Source organism: Natrix helvetica (assembly GCF_964273705.1).
Source record: "Natrix helvetica genome assembly, chromosome: Z".
Classification (NCBI taxonomy): domain Eukaryota; kingdom Metazoa; phylum Chordata; class Lepidosauria; order Squamata; family Natricidae; genus Natrix; species Natrix helvetica.
In genome coordinates, this window is record NC_138554.1 from 55870004 (window position 1) to 55892002 (window position 21999).

Sequence of the window (21999 nt, forward strand, 5' to 3'; positions counted from 1 at the left end):
GTGGTGCGATCCTCAACTAAGAGCCATGGTAGTGCAGTGGTTAAAATGCAGTACTGCAGGCTATTTTTGCTAACTGCCAGCTGGCTGCAATTTGGCAAGTTCGAATCTCACCAGGATGAAGGTTGACTCAGTCGTCCATCCTTACGAGGTTGGTAAAATGAAGAGCCAGATTGTTGTGGGCAATATGCTGACTCTATAAACTGTTTAGAGAATGCTATAAAGCACCTTGAAGCAGTAAGTCTTAATAATATTGCTACTGTGCAGCTGCTTCCCATAGGGAAATAATGTGAAGGTGGGGAATCTCTTCCTTCCACTTTTTTAATCATTTCAGATGGGTTCTTCAGTTGCAGGGCTGCATGCTCCCTGGGGAATTCTGGGAGGTGAAATCTACCCAGCGTAAGGTTGCCATGTTTGAAAGCAGAGTTACTGTTTCCATAATGCTGGAAGGAAAACGCCTGAAAAGGAAAATGTGGCTGGAATCTCCCCAAAGTCCCATGCAGTCCATTCTGAATATGAAAAGGATACTGGGGGGGGGGGCTTATCCTTCAGCTCCCTTTGGGGGCAACTCCCTTTGTGGACAGCTCGAGGCACACAATCCGACCTGCCTGGCTCTCAACTAGTCGATCTTCCGCTTCTGTATACTTGAGAAGACTTCTACAGCCATTGGGAACTAGCGTGACCCTAGCTGACTCATCCGACGCTTGCCTCCGCGACCTGCTTGCTCTTTGCGCCACACGCAACTGGGTGATGTCTCCCGACCCGAGGCGCACCTGTTCCCTTCCCCACCCGGCTGACGTCGAGCTTCATCTGACCGCCCTGCCTGACTGCCGGCCTCTCAGTGGTGGCGGCGGCACTGCATATATATCTCTCGCTCGATGGGTATGGAGTGTCTTGCCGCCGCTCCGAGCGTAACATTCGCCAGGCATCAAGGGAGTCCTCCTCAACCGCTTCAGCGCACTTTTCCTTCACTCTTTATTAAGCAAACCGGTCCCCGGGGACGCTCCTTTCCCCTCAATGTCTGCACCACTCTTTCTCCTCCTTCTCCTCCCGCTGCTTCGGAGTCCAGGTGAGTGGGCGAGCGAGCGATGGACCCTGTCGAGAGGCGGGGCAGAGGGGGCGCGAAACTTCGGCGGCCGCACCAAGGGGCGCTCGAACTGGGAATTTGGAGAGTGGTGCGTTGCTGGCATTAGGGTCGTAGCTCGCTGCGAAGTTCTGAATTGGGCCCCGTTTTTCCCATTTATTTAAAGTTATGCTGGAATTGCACTGCTGTTTGGAAATAGGAGGCGCCTGAAAGGCTGAGGCGCAGTAGCGGGGGTACCTTCTGCGTTTCCCGCCAGGCCAGCTCCTTCTCTCTTTTCCACTTCTCAGTTTGACTTTGTCGTTTTGGGTATTTGAAAGTGACGTATAAGCGATGGGAGCCCCATTCAAATCATCCTCAAAATCTCGTTGCTGTATTTGTTATTCAGTCTATAAGTTTATGTCTATTTTATTTTCCGTACCTCCGCATCTCCTTTTTCTCTCCTTACCATACAAGAACGCTGCTAAGTACAGCTTGGCTAAGTCACAAAATTGGAGATCTTTTTGCTGAGCGCGGAATTACAACTCAGCTCTCTCTTGATTTGAACCTGCCTAAGCTTCCTTGTATTCTTGTAGGTCTTGACATAACAATATTTTGCTGTGTTTAATTAAATCACAAAAGGAGCACTCATTATTAGAGGGGTCAGGGTGATGAGAGCATATTGTCTGAAGCAGAATTTGAATTAAGAAGCATTATTTACACCCCACAATGCTTGAATGGAGCTTAATTCAAAGTGATTCTTAGTCTTCAGGTTTTAAATGGTAATTTCTTTGCTAGAAGAATTTTAAAAATTGAATAACTGCTTATGATTTTAGAAAAGGAGAAAGCATGTTGCAAACTTTAAATCAGAGTGACCAGGTATTTGTTTTTGTTAGTTGGTTGGTCAAAATCCATTGTGTAGTGGCTTGTACCCACTGTAGAATATCAATAAGAACCCTTGCTAAGATTCTGGTTAATGGAATGCAATAACTTGGAAGTTGGCCAGCCAATTTTAAGGTTCTGGGGAAATCTAAACAAATTCACATTAGAAAAACTGAGAGCTGTTTTTTGAATGACTCACTATGGAAATAAGAGTAACTACATGTGCAACAACTGCCAAGTGTAATTTTCAGATAAACACCTTTGCCAGTTTTGCCTGACTAGTAAGAATGGTATCCATTTATTTCATTTCTCTTCCACAGTTTACCAGCATGCCACTGGATCAGAGCTAAATGTGACAAAAGATGAGCAAAACATGCCCAGCTTGAACACGTTTAACGTATCTTTCACTGATCAGTTATCATTAGGAGTTGAATCTGAAGAAGGTGAAGATAATGCGAAGGAAGTCAGAGAAGCTCAGTTCCTTGTAAATGATGCAGGAAGAGGTAGGTTAAAATATGGAGTGCTTGCCCGTGATGTTCCTCTCATTTGGGACCGAGGCATCTGAGAGGAGGCTAGTGTAACAATGCAATTTTTGCAAAGAGCTGTTGCTCTGCCTCTCCTAACAAGACAGGGACTTTCTTAGAATATACTCTAAGCATTGTAGAACCCTATTCTTCCTTTATTTTTATCCATGCAATATAAAGACTTTAGCCAGATAAAAATGGATGTACCATGGAAGAGAATATTTATAGCTCAGGGTTGAACTGTAGTGTCCTTGATGCTCTCTTTGTGCTTTTCTTGCAGACGTTTCATTACCAAATTAGGTAACTCAGAGCACTTCATACTCCCCAGAGCACTGAAGATGCTACCTAGTATGGTAATGAAATGTCTGCAAGAAAGCAACCAAGCTCAGAGAACACCAAGAATCCCAGAAAATGAATATGTCTAAGAAGGTATTGTGTTTAATAGACTTATTCTATGGAGTCTTTATGAACAATACTGTCTTTTTTTCTTTATAAATAAATCAATAGTTACGTGCTTGTTGTTAAACAATTATCATAATATTAATAGTTTGGATGATTGTGTAGCACATTCCAAGGATTTGAAGTATTCTGTAGTATATACAGTATTTCATTGGCAAGGACTTTACACTAGTATGAAAGAAGTACATTTTGGATGCAAGGATGAAGTTATCTTCTGAACCTCTACAATATAAATGTAAGCTAATGTCACAACCAATCCATTTCTCTCAGGGTGTCCTGGGAACTTTAGTGCTTGGTACTAAGTATGTCTTTCAAGAAACTTTGGTGAAGCTAAAAATTCCAGAAACTTTTTTTTTTACTAATAGTTAATAGTATACAATTACTATGTTCACCATGTAGGTTTCAACTTATCACTATATAAAAATCCCTTTTTGCAAAAATGAAGTTTATTTAATGAAAAAATAAATGGATTTTACTGCCCTTAAAATTAAATCTTCAAAAAAAAAAAACCAAAACCCTCAGTGGAATACTAAAATAAAATTTAAGAAATTATTCTGTTTTTAAATAGTCTATATTGTGCTAGATCATCCAACCTGCGCTATAAACATACTTTGTCCAAACCCCCATGTAATATGTGAATGGAAATAGAAGGACTAAAACAAAGCCTTTTCTCTTAATATTACTATATTGTTTACTTTGATTCTTCAAAATCAGAATAGCAGTAGCAATAGCACTTAGACATATATACTGCTTTACGGTGCTTTACAGACTTCTATAAGAGGTTTATAGAGGCAGCATATTGCCCCCAACAATTTGGGTCCTCGTTTTACTGACTTCAGAAGGATGGAAGGTTGAGTCAGCCTTGAGCCGGTGAGAATTGAACTCTGGCAGTCAGCAGAATTAGCCTGCAATACTGCATTCTAACCACTGTGCCATCATGGCTCCAAATAGAAAGAAATAAGCATCTGCCAGTATAACAAAGAGGTGCATAAAGAATATAAAGGAGACTTCTCTGCTGTAATGCTAACCTTGACAAACATTCTTAATTTCCCCATCATTCCGTCCCCCCTCAGTGAGGTCTGCCCCCAGTTGGCCTGGAGAACCTATGGGGAGAACTATACTGGAGATGGCTACTGAACTAATTAGCTGATCTTCCCATCTTCCCCTTTGCACTTCCTGCTCCCCAGACCATCTTTTACTTGATATTATTGTACTTTGTTTATTTGTATTGTTTCATTGCTTTACTATTGTCATGTTTACATTTTTATCATTGCTTCCATTTTATTCTTGTAAGGGGAATTAATCTTTTTTTTTTTAATTTATATGATTTTTGAAGTAGTCTAGTAACAGCCATTCCATTCTACTTCATTTGGGCATTCATTTACAGTATCAAGAAGGAACTGATATTCATAATGAAATTGATACTTTTAGGCATATTTTCTCTTAAAATGTATCTGTAACCTATTGATGGATACTTAATATGAATTGCAAATTTTGGATGGGAATATTAGGATTTAGATATTAAAATCAGATTGGATAAGTCTATCAGAATTTAGAAAATCAGAAATTCAATTAAATATTATTTCTTGGGACTATGAATATAATGTATTGTCATTAATATGTATTCATATTTCCTGAGCCAATGTAAATATTATTATTTTCTAATTGAGTCAAATTGGGTATCTTTCTTATAAATCATTTGAGTTAACAATTGCATATTTATGTTGGTTGTGCTACAGTAGTCTTACCTGAGCTAGTCTTGGAGTAGCATTTCCAACTACTTTATCTTTATTTTTTACCTCTGCTTTAGGAAGGGGAAACATTAGCTTTAACCCCATTCTATTCGCAGATGTTCAGTGTTGATCACAAAAACTATAAAAGGAACAAGAAGTATCAATTAGTACAAAGATTTTTGAGATATCAACCAAAAAGAAGAGGAAGTGGCAAACCACAGATGACCATGGTTTGCTATGTTATTTGCTGTGCATTCACTGGGTGAGTGCCATAAGCATCACTATTATTTCTCAGTCGTGCTTAGGATATCTGTGAACATGGACAGAGGAAAAGACAGCAAGAACACTCAGAATTCTTAAGGATTAATGTACGTCTCTACCTTAAGCAGCTATGGATAAAAATATTAATGTTGCCAATAAGTATTTGTTAGACAAAATTCAAGAGAAAAACTATATGAATCTTAATTATCATAACATAAAGGGGTCAAAATGTGGCTCTCTAGCATTGCATGGGGGATGACACAAAGCCCCCACAACCATGGGATTGGCTGGCCCCATGAGAACCCACATCTCTCTCCCCACAACACCTGTATTAACAACTGTTAATCTGCCGTCTTGGAATTCTTCACATTCTGAATTGTTTATAATATGTTTATAATTTTAAAACTTTTAATCCTAAATTATTCTGTTTTTAATGTTTCATTGTATTGATGATATTGTACACCACCAAGAATCATTCTCTGAGGGAGATTTGCAGTTAAGAAATATGAAGTATAAATAAATAAATGTTTGCATTGCACTTTTTTAACCATGGACATTAACTCAAGTAAAGATTTTTGTTGGATAGGTTAGCTTAATTATCTTATTCATGTAAAATAAAGTTCTAACAAGGAATGAGTAATTCCTATAATGTGTTCATTTATTTTAGAATGACAAATGATATTCTTTATATTTTATTACACACACACACACACACACACACACACAACTTTTCTTCTAAGAGATCAAGATAGCATATGTGGGAATTTCTTATCAGGTTAGCCATACAATACTTAGGACAAAAGATACAAATGTCACCAAGAAGGATCCAAGTAGCTCAGAACTTAAATCTGATCTCTCCACCTTTAATTTTGTTATTTTAATTGCATGACATAAACCCAATTGCTTAGATTGCAAGACATTGCTATTTCAAATAATATTCAACATGTTTGTTTGTTTGTTTTGTTTGTTTGTTTTTATTGGATTTATATGTTATTTTATGACCATTCTGATAACTTGCTACAATAATATATAAAGATTTCTGTAGGGCAACTAATGTGGATTATAATATTTAAAAATGTTAGAATTAAATGTTTTGGAAGTTCTTTTTATGCAAAAGACAACTTTATCTGATTAGCTAATATTTGGGCTTACTTAGAAACAGTTCCTGTAATTCCTCAGTTCAGTCCCTTTTGGAAGCTCTACTTACTTAAAGATAGATGTTTCTATGATGTTCAATTATTTACGGTAAGTAAAAGAAGGAGATGAATGTGTCTTTAAATTGAGATATGTTTGCTTGAATATAGTTACTGAATTAAACAATTAAACCAAATTGCAGAGTAAGTAGATTTAGTTGGATGCTTCAGAATTATAAATGTTGGCAAAGATGCTATTAATGCAGAATATGTATGCAAATTTCTTTGTACTTAATTGAAATTAATCAGGCTTAAGTAAAATTACATAGTGGAATTGTATACTTAATAGAAAGTTGCCTTTAACCCTTGCTCTCTGATGCTTGAATTTTCTAGTTTGTCTCATGGTCTTTTCTCAATATTCATTTAATGCATCACTTAGCCCTAACTATATATATATATGAAATAGGCAATACTTTTGCTAATCAGATAGACTGCTTACTGGCCTGTTATATATTAATGTTTAACCCTTTGCATAGCAATTAAGCAAACCAGGATAACCATAGTTCTCCCCAAGATGTACATCTGATCACAGGTTAGTTGACTGCCTTCCCAGAAAGAGTTTATAAACAGTTGTGGTGTTTTCAGACTTTGTTGATGTGGAAATTTAAATAGAAAAACAAATTATTTTCCAGAATAAGATGATTTGGCACAACCCTTTAGGTTTTTGGGCTAGAGCATAATAAGCAGAGGCTGAATGGCCAGGAGGAAGCTCTTGGGTTGCTAGACCTGATCCTGACAAACTGTAAATAAGAAAATGCTTCCTCCACAGAATACATTTTTGACATATATCAGACCAATCATGCTCTCTCAGTCTGATATAACGTAAAGGGCTGCTATGAAGATAAAACATGGGGGGAAAAATCCATTTTAGCTTGGATCACTTGGGGAAAATGGATTCTAGCATACAACTTCGTGATTATGCTCATATGTAATGAGGGAGAATTCTGGTGCATCATTCATGAGTTCCTGATTCGTTCACTCTTGTTTAGGTCCTTCTATTACAGAAAGGGCTAAATCAGCCTTCTCTGCTATATGCCCTCCAGATGAGTAACAGCAAGTTCCCATCATTCCCCAGTAGTTACACTGGAGTTATAAAATAATACATCTTGAGGATATTAGATGTGGGAAAGCTGGGTTAAAATAACTCACTAAGGTTTTTGATTCAATATGCCTACTCCAAGACAAGGGTTCTATGTCCTTGGTTGTAAATAATAAAACACGAGAACCTGTTTGGGCTGCATGATATGCTAGAGAGACAATCTGATGTCCCGGGATTTTTTGAACTATAACCTCCACAATCCTTGCCATTGGCCATGGGGGCCTCTTGGGATTTCAAGTCCAAAGCATCTGGAGGCCCCCAGGTTGCTTGTCCCTTGTGGTAAGACCTTGTTGGTTTAACCACTCCTCTGCTGATGGGAAATACCAAACAGGAAGAAAAAGGTTTCCATGTGTAACCATATATAATAACCAAGAATCATCTAAATGCTAGGTTTCTGCTGCATGTGAATGGGAGTTGGCCATAAAGCTTTGAAGTTAAAGGTTGTTAAACAAAAAACAGAAATTGTTTCATTAGGGTTTCAAATCACCTTTGAGCTAGAAAATTGACTATACCCCACCTGTAAATGGAATCATGTCAGGAAGAGACTAAGTAATTCATTCAGACTATTTTATGCTGATTAGAAATGAGAAATCCATTGCAAATCATATTCTCAATCCCACAATATGCATTTTTGAATTGGCAGATCATTGTGAAACTGTCTAAAACCACATAATTATCTACTCTGATCTTTTAAACCCCTCTGAAATGCAAATATCTTTGGGGTTAACCATATTACCACACCTCATTAGAATTGTTAAACTTCTAAGAGAACTTTATTTAATTTATCTTATTGCTGAGCAGTAATGTTTACATTATTAGTTTTGACTTTATTGCACAGAGAAGTAAGAAAAGACTGATTATATTAAAATGTTTTGCACACTGACTTTCTTTAATTGCATTTAGAAAGGCAGAAGTTATTTTAAAAATCCTGTTTCTCTCTCCTGATTTTGAAATTCTTAAAATGTAAAATAATTGCATCAAACCAAAACTTTACATAAATGTTTACTTTTATCAAGATCTTCAGTGAATTCTTCTTATTTTTATTCAGATATGTAGCTAGTCCTTGCTTCTAAATATGGGAACATGATCTCTCTGAGCCAGAAGATTCTACTGCCTAGAATACCAAATTGACTTTAGTATGTAGAAAACTGCATGTTTTCTTGAATTTGTTTTCTTGTTGCAGTAGAGTTGCTGGCGCAAACATATTAGCCATAGTTACACAATATGCTTAACCCTGTTAATATGTCTTCACACATCAGAAGTCATTTTTGGAATGCAGATCCCCATTCGTTTTCTTCTAGAAATTCCTGCTATTCTATGAGCTTTGCACAAACCATTGTCACTGCTGATCCTGCTCCAGCGTCATGAGGAAGAAAACCAATAAGATGGGGGAGATTGTCATCCCCCATCACATTGACTCATTAGGTTTAAGATAAATGTTGTGGATGAGCTTAAAGTTGTGACTTTGTAGATGAGGGTGGACAACTACTTTTACTAGGTTATAGTGTTTGCATAAAATAATGGGTTTTATTAAAATAATAGTTCATTAATGGCTAATTAATACAAACCTGGGACTGTTTAAACCACAGTCAACTAAAATGTAGGATTTCCGTGACAAATAATCATTTCAAGTGAACATAGTTATTGTACATTTCTTGCGTATATATCTTGGTCACTACTATAACATCTCTTTGCTTTATAGTTGTACTTGCAATCAAAATAGTATTCTGATTAGAACAACAGGAATCTGAGGTTAAAATCTTTCTTCCATCTCTCAGCCAATCCAAGCCCTTTTCTTTGTGTTTCCTATATAATAAGGCTAGTGAATTGGAATCAAAGACTTCCAGTGAGTTCGCTGCAGCAGAGATACTGTAGATGCCAGTATAGGTTTTTTTCTTCTTTTCTTTTCCCTCATGCAGGATCCACTTGTTTTTGCATACTAAGTTTTTACAGTGAAGCTATTGGTGTAAGCTCCTCCTTTGGGTGGAAAGGCTCAAGGTTACTCAGGAAGTTTCTGTGCCTAAGGGATTGCTATAAACTAGTCCCTCTTTTTTTAGAGTTTTAGAAGAACTCTTCGTTCTTAGCATTTTGATCACAACAACACACTGTCTCTCTGTAGAAATTAAATATAATTAATACTATTTTCCCAGAGAAACCACCCATTAAGAATCCAGCAAATTTAGATGGTGGAAAAAAGAACCCCAACAAACACAAAAGAAAAGGAAACGAGAAGAAAACTAAAAGGAAAACTAAAACTCCATGTGAAGGAAAATATAAAGGTTTTTGTGTTCATGGTGAATGCAGATACATTGAACAGTTTCTAATACCTGTTTGCACGTAAGTTAAATAGAAACGATGATAAAATCATTAGTATCTCTATTTTGATAGCTAATATGTTGCCACTTGAAAGTATTATTCTCTCACAGAGCTATTAATAAAGTGATGAAACAGAATGTATGGATCTGCAAAAAATATTAATTCCCTACCCACCAGTGTTCTGGAAGCATAAGAAAAAATTAATATAGTGGCCCTGGGCCTGGCTACTATATTGCCTGTATGCATATATCTTCCATTAATCTGGATAGAATTCACAAGGTGTAATTTTTTTGGTTGGTGTTGGGTATGTTATGTGCAGCAGGCATTTGTGGCTAAAATCTATGGTTTATGACAGTGCAACAGATGAACTTTATCACTGAGTGAGCTGCAATCAAACTACAGGAATCTGGAGATTCATTTATCTTTGCTCAGATAAATGACTGACATATGTATGCTCCATGCACTATTCTGTAGGCTGAAATGCTCCTTTTGTTATATTATTACAGGTAGTCCTCGACTTACGACTGCAATTGGGACAGAATTTCCAGTCATAAGTCATTATGGTTGTAAGCCGATGCACCTATGTGACGACCTGATTTTGCAACATTTTTGCAGTGATTGTTAAGCAAATCACTGTCATTAAGTGAATCCATGATCATTAAACGAACATCATGGTCGTAAGTGCAAGCTTATTCTTCCAAATAGACACTTTTTTCCAGAAACCAGCAACAAAGTTACAAATCATAGTCACATAATCATGTGATGCTGCAATGGTTTGTAAAGGCAAACCAGTTGCCAAACACACAAAATGCAATTTTGTGTGTGTGTGTGTGTGTGTGTGTGTGTGTGTGTGTGTGAGAGAGAGAGAGAGAGAGAGAGAGAGAGAGAGAGAGAGAGAGAGAGAGAGAACATTTTACAATGGCCTAAAGTGACTATAAAACTTTCATTTTGGGCCCATCATAATTTCAAATGTTCATTAAGTGGCTGGTTATAAGTCAAGGACTACCTGTATCCCTGATTCAACTAAAATGTCCTACTATATATATAAACGAGTGTGGAGTTGTTGCATTATGGCCTCATATGAAAATGAAGTTGCCTTTCCTAGTGCTTTCGACACAAATTATCAACAATTCAAACTATTGTTCCAATTTGAAATGAACACAGAAGGAACTAAGCAGCAGAATACGTGTACCTGAAGATACTTTGAACATCATTTCAGTGTTCTATATATGTTTAGAATAGCAGTAATGCTACTTTGTGCATTTTCATGATTTGCTTTCAGATGCCACCCAGATTACTTTGGTGAACGTTGCGTGGAACAGTTTTTGAAGACAAAAAGAACCAATAATGAAACAAGTGTCTTAAAAATAGAAGTTGTGGTAGTATCAATTTTCTTCGCGATGATCAGTTTCGCCATCATTATATTTGTCATCACTGAACAGTAAGTCAAGTTATTTAAATCCCCTAGTAAACCAAGGAAAGTACCATAAAATAGTGGCAAAAAGGGCTGATAGATATCTGTGATACTTAATATACTGAACAATGTTGTCAGCAACAGAATACTAAAGTTTTGTAAAATTGCTTGCCTGAATTAAGATTTATGGTGCCCCAAAATAAAAAAGAAATTTGCTTCTTATTTTAATGCTAGTTGATACTTTTAAAATATGCATTTATGAAACATGGTGACTATATTCATACACTGATGACTCCATTTTATGTACTTTACAGTGCACTCGAGTGAAAAGTATATGCTATAATGTATATATTAAAAAGCCTTCCACAAAAAATAGTATTTTAGAGAAAACATACATCAAAGTACATATACAAGTTGACTCAGAAATAGGATACAAAAATGTAAATTGGCAAATGTGAAACTAAATTCATTTGTAGTTCTCTATCCTTAGCTTTAATTATATGGAGTAATACATTGGACCAATTTTGTAAAGCAGTATTTACCTCAATTTACCTCTGAGAGCCATTTAGAACATCATAAAATAATGAATAGTGTAAGCGGACAGACCAGTATGGACACATTAAAATTCAGCATACCATAATCTTGGAGATTAAACTATATTTGACAGTTGATGATCTCATTAAGTCTGGAAGAAATGAGCAATGGAAACAACTAATGTGTCCTTTTGATTTTATGAGATATATTAAGCTTGAAATTGATGAAACTTAACATTTAAGTTTAATTATTTCAGAGTGTTTACTCTAGCTATGACTCAGTTTGGATCTAGTCCTATGAAGTAAATGTATCAGTCAAGCCTAATTGAGATACAATAAACGGTAGATTGGGGACTTCTAACTATTTTCAAATAATTAACAATTTAAGATTGTTGTGTTTTTGGCCGTTGTGTTTTTCTGTGGAAAAATAGTCCTGTAATAGAATTCAGTAGCAGGAGAAAATTGAAATTTCAGCACTATTTAATTTTACTTAATTGAGCTTCATATTTGGGGCCATTAGCAAATATAATACTTATGGCTTTTAAGTTTCACTCCTGAGAAATAATGTTTTAGCTGCTATCTGCTGCTGTTGAACTTAACAGCACATTAGTCAGGTTCTCTACCTCACCATTATGTAAAGTCTAAATGACTGATCCTGTGAGGCCCTGTAGATTTCATATCAAGGACCATATAAACTAAGTTTCCACAGTGCAGAACTACGAGCACTGTATGTTTGTGTGTTTTTACACACACAGACACACACAATGATACTCGCATATATCTATAGGTCACAGATGAAATCTCCACTTCAATTAAACATTCACCTAGTGACAATTGCAGTGGCAAAGATTTGCTCCCTACCAGGGCCGGATTTAGATGAAAAGAGGCCCTAGGCTATTCCACTTATGGGGCCCTTTCACCTCCCATTTTTAAGTTTGTAAATTATATGAGAGATAATAAAATACATCATTACTGTGATATATATCAATATATTAAATGAAACATGTAATTGGTACTAACCTTTATAAAAAATGTGGCACGGATAATAAATAAAAATAAAAGGGCCCTCTTGATCTTGAGGCCCTAGGCTGAAGCCTAGTTAGGCTATAGGAAAATCCGGCCCTGGCCCCTACCATTTTCACTCCTGCACAATTCTCATCCTAAGGCCAGCACTATACTGTACTGAACCCATGAACACTTCCTTTCCCCAGCCGTCTCCTTTTCTCAATCTTTTGTGTTAATATTTTGCTCAAACTGTAGCCTATTTTATAGCAATTTGTGGTCCATGCAGCAGTCTGCACCCTATTCCTGTCCTGAATTCCTTAAATAGAGTTGCATACATGCGTATCAATAACAACAACAATAATAATAATAATAGGTCCTTGGTTACGACTTGAACTGTTAGACTACCAACCAGCTCCAAAAGCTGTGAATCTCACCAAAGATTAAAATAATAATAATAATAATAATAATAATAATAATAATAATAATAATAATAATAATAATGTCATCGTCGTCATCATCATCTAATTGCTCGCCTTGGGACAATATTATGCATGTAACACATTGCTTATCTTAACATTTAATAAATAATTTTGACTTGGATTCTGATGTAAACTGGTCATTATAGCTTGGAAGCTTTGCTTCTGTGTTGCTAAATGTCCCTACCACCACCCCAAGTTCCCAAGAGTGTAATAACAAATTTTGCTCCAAGGTTTGACTTTAAGGTAAAAAGGCTAAAGATGGGGATGGTATGTAAGGTCCTGTGGAAATAAAATGTTTCCATTCCCATAAATTTCGTGGAGACCCAAAATTATGAAACATTGCAAAAAAAAGTTTTCAGGTAATAGAGTTGTGTCATTACAAGGTTTTTTTCAGGACCCATTGATCATTTGAAACCTAAATTACAGGACCATGGTTAGAAAACTATCCCCCCCCCCCCCCCAATTGTTCAACTGGACATACCATTCTATTTATGCAGAAGTTCTGAAACTTTTTTTCTATTTTAATTCTTGGAAATTTAATATCTGGTTTATTTGGGGTTTCTTAGAGAAAGAGTGATCTACTGTATCTTTTCATTGTTAAACATGCCAAACTCTTTTATATTCAAAATAGATGCACCCAAACTTTTAGACTTTGAAGCACTTTTGAAATGTTGAGAGACTGTTGAAATAACAGTAGTTGCATGGTTAGATGAGGTTTGCTCATTCAAAAGCATTGTGCTATGGTGACTTGGCTACTCACAAATGAAGAAAATTAAACAGGGCAAGGACCCTGATATCCCACAGTTTTTCTGTATCACACTTATAATTTAAAATAATTTTGTACTTGAACAATTTTAAAGCAAAATAATTCCACAAAGTGATGGAGATGAATGTTTTTATTATTCAGGGTAAGAAAAAAATGCACTAACTATAATGAAATAGAGGAAAGGAGAAATCTCAAAAAAGAAAATGGAATTTCCCGTAGTAATGTCTAAAAAAAAATGAAGGTAAGGATTCTTTTAACTATATCTTATGCTATTCTTCCAACTCCAGAAGTTTACAACTATTTGTTTTTTCTTTATCAATTCTCTTATCATATTATGAGGCTTTGTGTTATAGTATATAGTAACAGAAATCTTTTTAAAACTCATCCAATCGAATTAAGAAAGTCATTATCTTTTAGTGTCAATCTGGTTTTTTTTAATAACATGGACATATTTCACGTTTGAAACAAATAGAAATATACCCTTTTTACTATATGTAGTCCTCGACTTACAACCACAAGTGAGCCCAAAATTTCTGTTGCTAAGTGAGATAGTAGTTTTGCCCAATTTATAATCTTTCTTGCCACAGTTCTTAAATGAATCACTGCAGTTGTTAAGTTAGTAACATGGTGGTTAAGTGAATATGGCTTCCCCATTGGCTTTAATGCTCAGAAGCTCGCAAATCACATAACGCAGGGAAACCGCAACGGTCATAAATATGAGCCAGTTTCTAACGTCTGAATTTTGTTTACGTGACTATGGAGGTGCTGCAATGGTCATAGGTGTGAAAAGCAGCCATGCCATTTTTTTCAGTGCCATAGCTTCAAATTATACCAGCTATCACTAAGCAGACTGTTGTAAATTGAGGTGTACCTATGCTGTATTACCCTAGGATCCCAATCCATAATTCTGCCTTCTTGGAGATGAGCTTCATAAGAGGAGTTGGGCATTTTTGAATATGTCTAGCTTAAGAGAAAGAAGGACTAGGGGAGACATGATAGCAGTGTTCCAATATCTCAGGGGTTGCCACAAAGAAGAGGGAGTCAAGCTATTCTCCAAGGCACCTGTGGACAGAACAAGAAGCAATGGGTGGAAACTAATCAAGGAGAGAAGCAACTTAGAACTGAGGAGAAACTTCCTGACAGTTAGAACAATTAATCAGTGGAACAGCTTGCCTCCAGAAGTTGTGAATGCCCCAACACTGAAAGTCTTTAAGAAGATGTTGGATAGTCATTTGTCTGGAACAGTATAGGGTTTCCTGCCTAGGCAGGGGGTTGGACTAGAAGACCTCCAAGGTCCCTTCCAACTCTACTATTGTATTGTATTGTATTGAATAGGTCTTTGCTGTGTGTATAATGTAGAACATTTCCTGAAAAAATGTAGATGCTACAGAGTCAGACACAATAATGGCAGAGATACTTGGTCAATCATCAAATGCACAACTCTCCTAAGGCTTAAAAAAAAAACCCCAACTCTCTACCTAACTGACTGATAACTACATCCAAGAATTGTCTGTTCTGCCAGCTGAAATTCTGGCAATTTTTGCAAAAGGTTCTTGGTTGAGATGGATGTCCAGAAATTAGATCAGTTCAGAAATAAATCACTTTCATAATTCAAGTTATAGCTCGACGCATGCGTTTAGATAAATACTGTGAGAAATATTCAGAATAACGTACACAGGAAAGTGTAAAATAAATGCCATATTTTGTTACCTGTCAATATGTAAGCACAGAAAATTCTATTATCACAAATGTGCTTTCTATTGAATACAGTATGTTTGCACAGCTGAGTGACTTGATAATTTGATAATTTTATATAGGAAAATTGTATATTGTTACTTGGTAACCCGCAACAACCACTGCAATCCTTATATAGTTCACCCAAATCTTTGAGTTGTCCCCAAAGATCTTTTAACAAAATCTAAGTTTGGTAGTGTCTGTAGCAGCCTCCTCTGTTCAGCTTTTCAGAAAGTCCCATATGCTAATGCTATGCTTGCCTCTTCCAGATAGTAAAAGAAGCTGTCGCTGAAGCATGTCCTAATTCATGAAGGGATCTCTGAAAAATCTAAACCAAGAAATCAAGGCAGTAACCTGAAACTGTGTGTGCTGCAAGGAGGATGATCCTTTTTTTCTTGGCAATAGCCTGCATGCAACTGCATATGCAGGAATGAACAGCTTTGGTTTCACAGCAGCAGCAGCCAGCACACCAGACAGCGCTGCTCAGTTGTAGGAGAATACCGAATGGTTGCTACCCTGCATACTTCTTTTTTGCACATGTTACCTTTGGCAGAGATGAACTGATTGAGAGAGTATGTGAGAAAGCATGAATTTGAAAGGCACTTGTGATTGTATTCTTTGCTGTGTTCCACACACACCCAAGAAGGTGAAAGGCAGAAATGGAGCTGGCTTTTGAGTAAGTCTCTCACGCTGCTTAAAGAACTCAACGATTCTTACCGGGACAAACGGTACAGGGTGTGCCTTGTTTCTCCCACGCCTCCAACCTTGTCATCTGGAGGATTCCCGCTTGCTCGATGAAAATGTGCCAGGCAAGAAGTGCCAGTGTTGAATGTAGTTTTATCTCATTGGAAAGTACATAAGCAATTGGAGCAGCTTCCAAGTTGCTGCTCTGGTTTTAAAACATGTGTTTGGGGAGATGCAATCAGTGTGCAAAACTATCAACCAACAGAGTTATTTGTTGGTGGCTTTATTTCCTGAGATTAGTCTAGTCCTTAACATCTGCAACATATCCATTCCAGAGTGTTCAGTTTTCCCTTTAATGTTTTAAGGTGGGGAATGACCTAGTATTTCAGCAATAAGAATTGTGAGATTTGGTTAATGTAAAGACTTTAGTTTAAAGAAATGCACTGTTGTTGTTTTCTCATGCTTGTTCCTCCTGGCTCTTATCTATTACCATATCAAAATACAATAATTTAACATGTAACCAGGATCTGTATAGCCAAATGGTCTTCTTCTCTCTGCCTCCTCCACTTAGCTCTAAATTAAATCCTACATCTGTCTAACCACCACATAACATTTGATTGAGTGAACTGCAGCTGATGAAAGCTTATGCCCATTAATCACATCTTTCCCAACTAAGAATTTCTATCACATTCCAGATTTCATAACAAACACTAACTAATTAGTGAGAACTGCTTCTCCCCTATCTTCTCTGGGATGAACAAGCATTGCTCTGAGCCAAACCTTTGATGAAATTGAGCATCTTCTACCTTATAAGATGTGTGTGTGCGTGCATGCGTGCGTGTGTGTGTGTGTGTGAGAGAGAGAGAGAGAGAGAGAGAGAGAGAGAGAGACAGACAGACAATATTTATTAAACAAAAATAAGATCAACATGAATATACTAGTGTACTATCAACTTCCAGGGATTTTTCTTTACAGAGTATTAAAGAGCAAGATAAAGCATCTTGAATTTAGTTTGCAACATTATTAGCTTTAATATTTTTTCTACAAATATAAATTGCTTCCACAAAGAGGCACCTTTAATTCAAGTTATAGTTCTATGCACATGTTTAGGTAAACTATGAAATGTAATGGGACTTATATAAGAATAATCTACATAGCTTTATTGACAGCAGCTTGTATGTAAGATAAACATAGTTTTTAGATTTTTTAAAATGTAAATATGTAAGTATAGAGGTTTTCTATTTCTGTAAATGTGATTCTTATTTAATATATTCACACAACTCAATGACTTATTTATTTTATAATTTTTCTACACAAATAAAAAACTGAGTTGTAATTTATATTGTCACTTGCTCCCAGTGTTCTCTGCCCAAAGCAGCACTTCACATTAACACAATCAGCACAATTATTATTTTTCATAACAGTTAATCCACCACAAATGTGTCACTTGAGACTGTTGATTTTCAGAAGGTGGTAGAGTTGCCTATCTTACCATCATTTTTCTCTGGTCTCTTCAGATTCCAAGCATAGGAAAGAATAAATCAATTTTTATGTGTAATATAAACCTATATAAGGGAGAAGGGGGAAAACTATGTCATGCCCGGTGACATTGTGCAAGTGACATCACTGATGTACTTGCATCAGGTGTGGGAGAACAAGCATGACCTCTGTAATCATATGATGCACATATTATTTTCATGCCTTTATGCTTTGTAACAGAGTCCTCTGTTTAGATAGCATTCTTAATAAATGGAAATCTTTGCTCAAAAGCCATTGTTGGGAGAAATAGAAAACTACATTAAGATTTCGCAAATAGCCAAAACATTTCTATTACCTTAAATTTCTTACTAATTTTGCCAAGATTTCAAAAAACACTTTAAAAGAGGAATTCAAAATTCTCTTGAGTAAATGGATTCCTTAATTTACCAAGGCAATTGGCAGTTGGTAACCATCATTGAGCAATATGGTTAGAAAGAACATCACGTGATCACATTGCTTACCAACGACAAACCAGGCTATCCCAGTTGTAATCTCAAGTCACACAAGTCTTGAAACAGAAAGAACAGGGAATTCCAAGTAAGGAACACAGCAATGTTACAGGATGGGGGAGGCTTCAGGATGCCTAGTGCAGGCTGTATGTGAGTTGGGATGGTGCCAAAACATGAGCTCAGAGAGTCCAAGGAAAGAGGGTGTGGGGTGCAAGTGACATGTGTGCCAAGAAAAGGGCACATGGTATGTTTTGTGAACTCAGGGAAACTGAGGAAAGGAGATGTGGGGTTTGTGAGTGAGTGAAGGAAAGCCATGGCATGACACTGATAGGTGCAAGCAAGCAAAGAGGGTGATGTTCATACAAGCAAAGGAAGGCCTGTTGGGGGAAGATATACTGTGACCTTTCCTGCCAGCTTCCCCAATGAACTTGAAGTGAAGAAGGTTAGCTTCCCCAATGACCTTGAAGTGAAGAAGGTTAGCAACAGCAGTCACATGACTTTGGGGTGTTGCAAGGGTGAGCCGGTTGTCAAGCACCAAAGTTTGTTCAAATGACTGCAGGAACGCTGTAATGGACAGATTTTTGAGAACTGGTCATATGTTCCTTCTTTCAATGCCATTGTAACTTTGAACAATCTCTGAATGAATCAAAGTAACTTGAGAACTACCTGTATTTGAACAACTATGGCACAATAATTTCTGGCATTGTTTCCTTCCCAATCTCTGTAAAAGCAATAGTATTTTATATAGTTCTTATGCATTGTAATGGAACTTATGAAAGAGAGTGTACACTCAGAAACCAAAGAGTGACTGGGAACAGCCGGTACTGTGAAGCATTTAAAATTTCAGATGGACAGTGACTATGGTGAAACTTCCCCAGAGCTATTATTCTGATACTTGTAGTATTTCTTGGTTGGCTCACCCTGCGTCTCATCGGTATGATACTATACAATGGGGCACCAACCCTTTCTTAAAAGAGCAAGTAGAACAGGAAAAACAGAATGTGAGCTGCCAATTACAGTGTGTCAACAACTTTTTCTCAAGAAAGCCACAAATAGCATTTCAAATTAATAGTTGTCATCCTCCTTCAGCTTGTTTTGGACATATGTCATTGGCTGGGGGTTGTCTCCCACATAGAAAGAGTGGCCTTGTTGTGGTAGAAGCCCATTTAAGGCTGAAAACCATAACTCATGTGCTTTCCAGAAGTCCATGGATTTTACGATAATGGATTTTCTGATGCTAATCTTGGCAGATTGTCTAATAAAATGAATATTTCTGCCCTTAATAACAACAGGATAATTCTTTCTCCAGTATATTTCCAAGAAGTGAATCAGTTGATCTAAGATGAGTAGTACTGCAAAGTGTCATTGTCTTACTTTTTCAAAGGTGAATTCCAGAATTATTGGAAATGGAAAATTATTGAACTGGTGCCCAGAGAAGCAGATAGGATGGAGGATAGTTATTACATAAGCAGAACCAAGAAAAGGATAGATGTTGCAAATTAATTGTAAAATATCAGAACACCAAGTTTGAATTGTTATTTTTAAAGACTTCATTAAAATAAAGTTACTTAATTAAGCCATAAACTAAAAGGCACTGACTAAAGATTGCAATTGTTTGTTTGGATGTTACTGAATAGTTTAAAATGCAACCATTAATAATTGCACATGTAGAGAAACATATTCTTGGTGCCTCATTGGCTACTTCCAAGGATACATGTAGATGTGTAAAAATACAGTCTAATATTGTTACCCATTCCTTGAATTTATCTATCACATACGAAGTCAGACTATGAAAAAGAATCCTATATTTTAATTGAACTCCATTAACTTCAGTGTCTCACTTTGTTGTCTTTCTTCTCTGCTCCAAAAACGCTTATTTTCAGTGTGCACATCTGGAAATATATGAAGGCTGTGGAGATTTACCTGGGATCTCTTCATTTCTTCAGTTCATTAAGTAGGTTATATTGAAAATACATTACAAACCCTATAAAATGGCATTCAGACTATTCACTCTTGCTCCAATTTGAGGACCATATTCTGCCCAGACTTTTGTGCAAGTTTAATAGTGCAGTATGACCCCAGGACACAACAGAAAGAAACATGCTTTCCCTGAAGACCAATATTTCTAATAATGTAGCCTTCTGGGAATGAACTTTGTTTTACAAGTTAAAATATAATCCAACTATTTCTTGGCCAGATCCCAACCAGGGGATTATAGATAGACTTGGAATCCTTCTGCAAAATAATTTTAATAAAAGGAAACTATAGTTTACCTGACCTCAACAATTCTACTCTGCTTCAAATTTCATCTAAATCTTGCTTCATAACATGATGTTATAAATCAAACACTAAATTATCAGCCAAGGATTTCTATGCAACTGCATGAAGACAGTCTAGTATTCCAAAACTCCCTTGGGAGATATTAGTAATTTTTGTTTGTTTGTTTGTTTTGCACTGGCCTGTTGTCATCCCCCCACCATTCTCTTTCCCTGGTTTCCCTGCAGTTGCCTACAGACTTGTAGAACTAGCTTTTTAACATTCAATCAGAGACAGAAAATTGTATTGACTGAGCTTTCAAACCAGTGTCATGTTTTTTTAAAAAAAAAAAACATGCCACATTTATTTTATATTGCATGCCAGGTGGAGAAACTGGTATCTTGAATAGAAATCCATTGCATTAATTTTTTTGTGGGCAAAAATGTTGTTAGCATATAGTAATTAAGACATTCCATAAATAAATGCCTGGGGAAATGCAAGACGGGATCAAAGGAGAAGATTAGGCTGCTTGGCTCCCATAAGAAATGAATAATGGCCCAGTGGACCTTTACTTCTAAGCAACTGCTTCCTACATTTCATTAAAAATGTATTTTATTTCATAAGAATGTGGAAGAAGGATTCTCTTTGAGAAAAACAAAAATAAAAGTAATTAATCCCATCATTTTCAGTTTCATGTTAAAATAAGGAGCTGAATGAGGGTTTTTTTTTCAATTCAGTAATTTTTTCATTTTGTTCCAGAAAGATTTTTATCTCCTCTCATCAAATCAGCCACAATAAATTTCCCCTGTCCCTAGGTTATCTTTCATTCTTAATTATAAGTATTTTCCACAGTAGCATTTAGAGCTTTGATAAGGGACCAATAAAACATTTGACCACAGCCTACTTCTTGGTAAGAAAGAACAATGTGAAATAGATAGTACACCACCAGATGAATTTGCAGTGGGTTGACCACCTGCACTCAGCATGTTGTCCTCAACAGACTATCATCTGCATGGAGGGAAGCATGCAGTGGGGTACCTCAAGGTTCTATCTTAAGCCCAGTAGTCTTCAACAACTTCATAAATGATCTAGATGAGGAGATAGAAGGGGAAATCATCAAATTTGCAGATGACATCAAGATGGGGGTGGGGGAATAGCTAACAAGATGATAAACTTAACATTCTGAAGAATCTTGACAAACTTGAGCATTGGCGCTATACAACAAGATGCAAGAGGTGAGAAAAGTAAGGTATGTGGATCAACAGTAGTAACTGTAGAGAGATCTAGATGTCTAATAGACCTCCACTTTAGTATGAGCCAGCAGTGTACTGCAGCTGCCAAAAAGCTAATGCAGTTCTAGGTTGCATCAACAGAGGGATAGTAAAGTAAAGAGATAGTACTACCAGTACTTTATATTACACTGGTGAAACATTTGGAATACTGGATCCAGTTATGGTTACCACAATGTAAACAAGATGATGGCATCCTAGAAAGCGCACCAAGAAAAGCAACAAATATGATTAGTGAATTGGAGGCTAAGCCATACAATGGACAATTGGGGGACTAAATATGTCTAGTTTAACAAGAGAAGGACTAACGATTACAATGGCAGTCTT

At 36.6% G+C, this 21999-nt stretch overlaps 1 protein-coding gene across 1 annotated transcript; it reads left to right on the top strand.

The window, feature by feature from the left end:
• The first annotated feature begins 869 nt into the window (after positions 1–869).
• Positions 870–17479, top strand: LOC309401053 (amphiregulin-like). The gene is made up of 6 exons (XM_081969992.1): positions 870–1066; positions 2260–2442; positions 9359–9545; positions 10807–10965; positions 13863–13962; positions 15725–17479. The coding sequence occupies exons 1-5, from the start codon at positions 1015–1017 to the stop codon at positions 13948–13950; spliced, it is 669 nt and encodes a 222-aa protein (XP_081826118.1). The 5' UTR covers positions 870–1014; the 3' UTR covers positions 13951–13962; positions 15725–17479.
• The last annotated feature ends 4520 nt before the right edge of the window (positions 17480–21999 follow it).

What these genes read in the sequence shown, in the direction of transcription:
- LOC309401053 (XM_081969992.1), top strand. Translation starts at nt 1,015, where the DNA reads ATGTCTGCACCACTCTTTCTCCTCCTTCTCCTCCCGCTGCTTCGGAGT. An exon ending in CCCGCTGCTTCGGAGTCCAG is followed by an intron (nt 1,067 to 2,259) that starts GTGAGTGGGCGA and finishes TCTCTTCCACAG; the next exon opens with TTTACCAGCATGCCACTGGA. An exon ending in TTTCTAATACCTGTTTGCAC is followed by an intron (nt 9,546 to 10,806) that starts GTAAGTTAAATA and finishes ATTTGCTTTCAG; the next exon opens with ATGCCACCCAGATTACTTTG.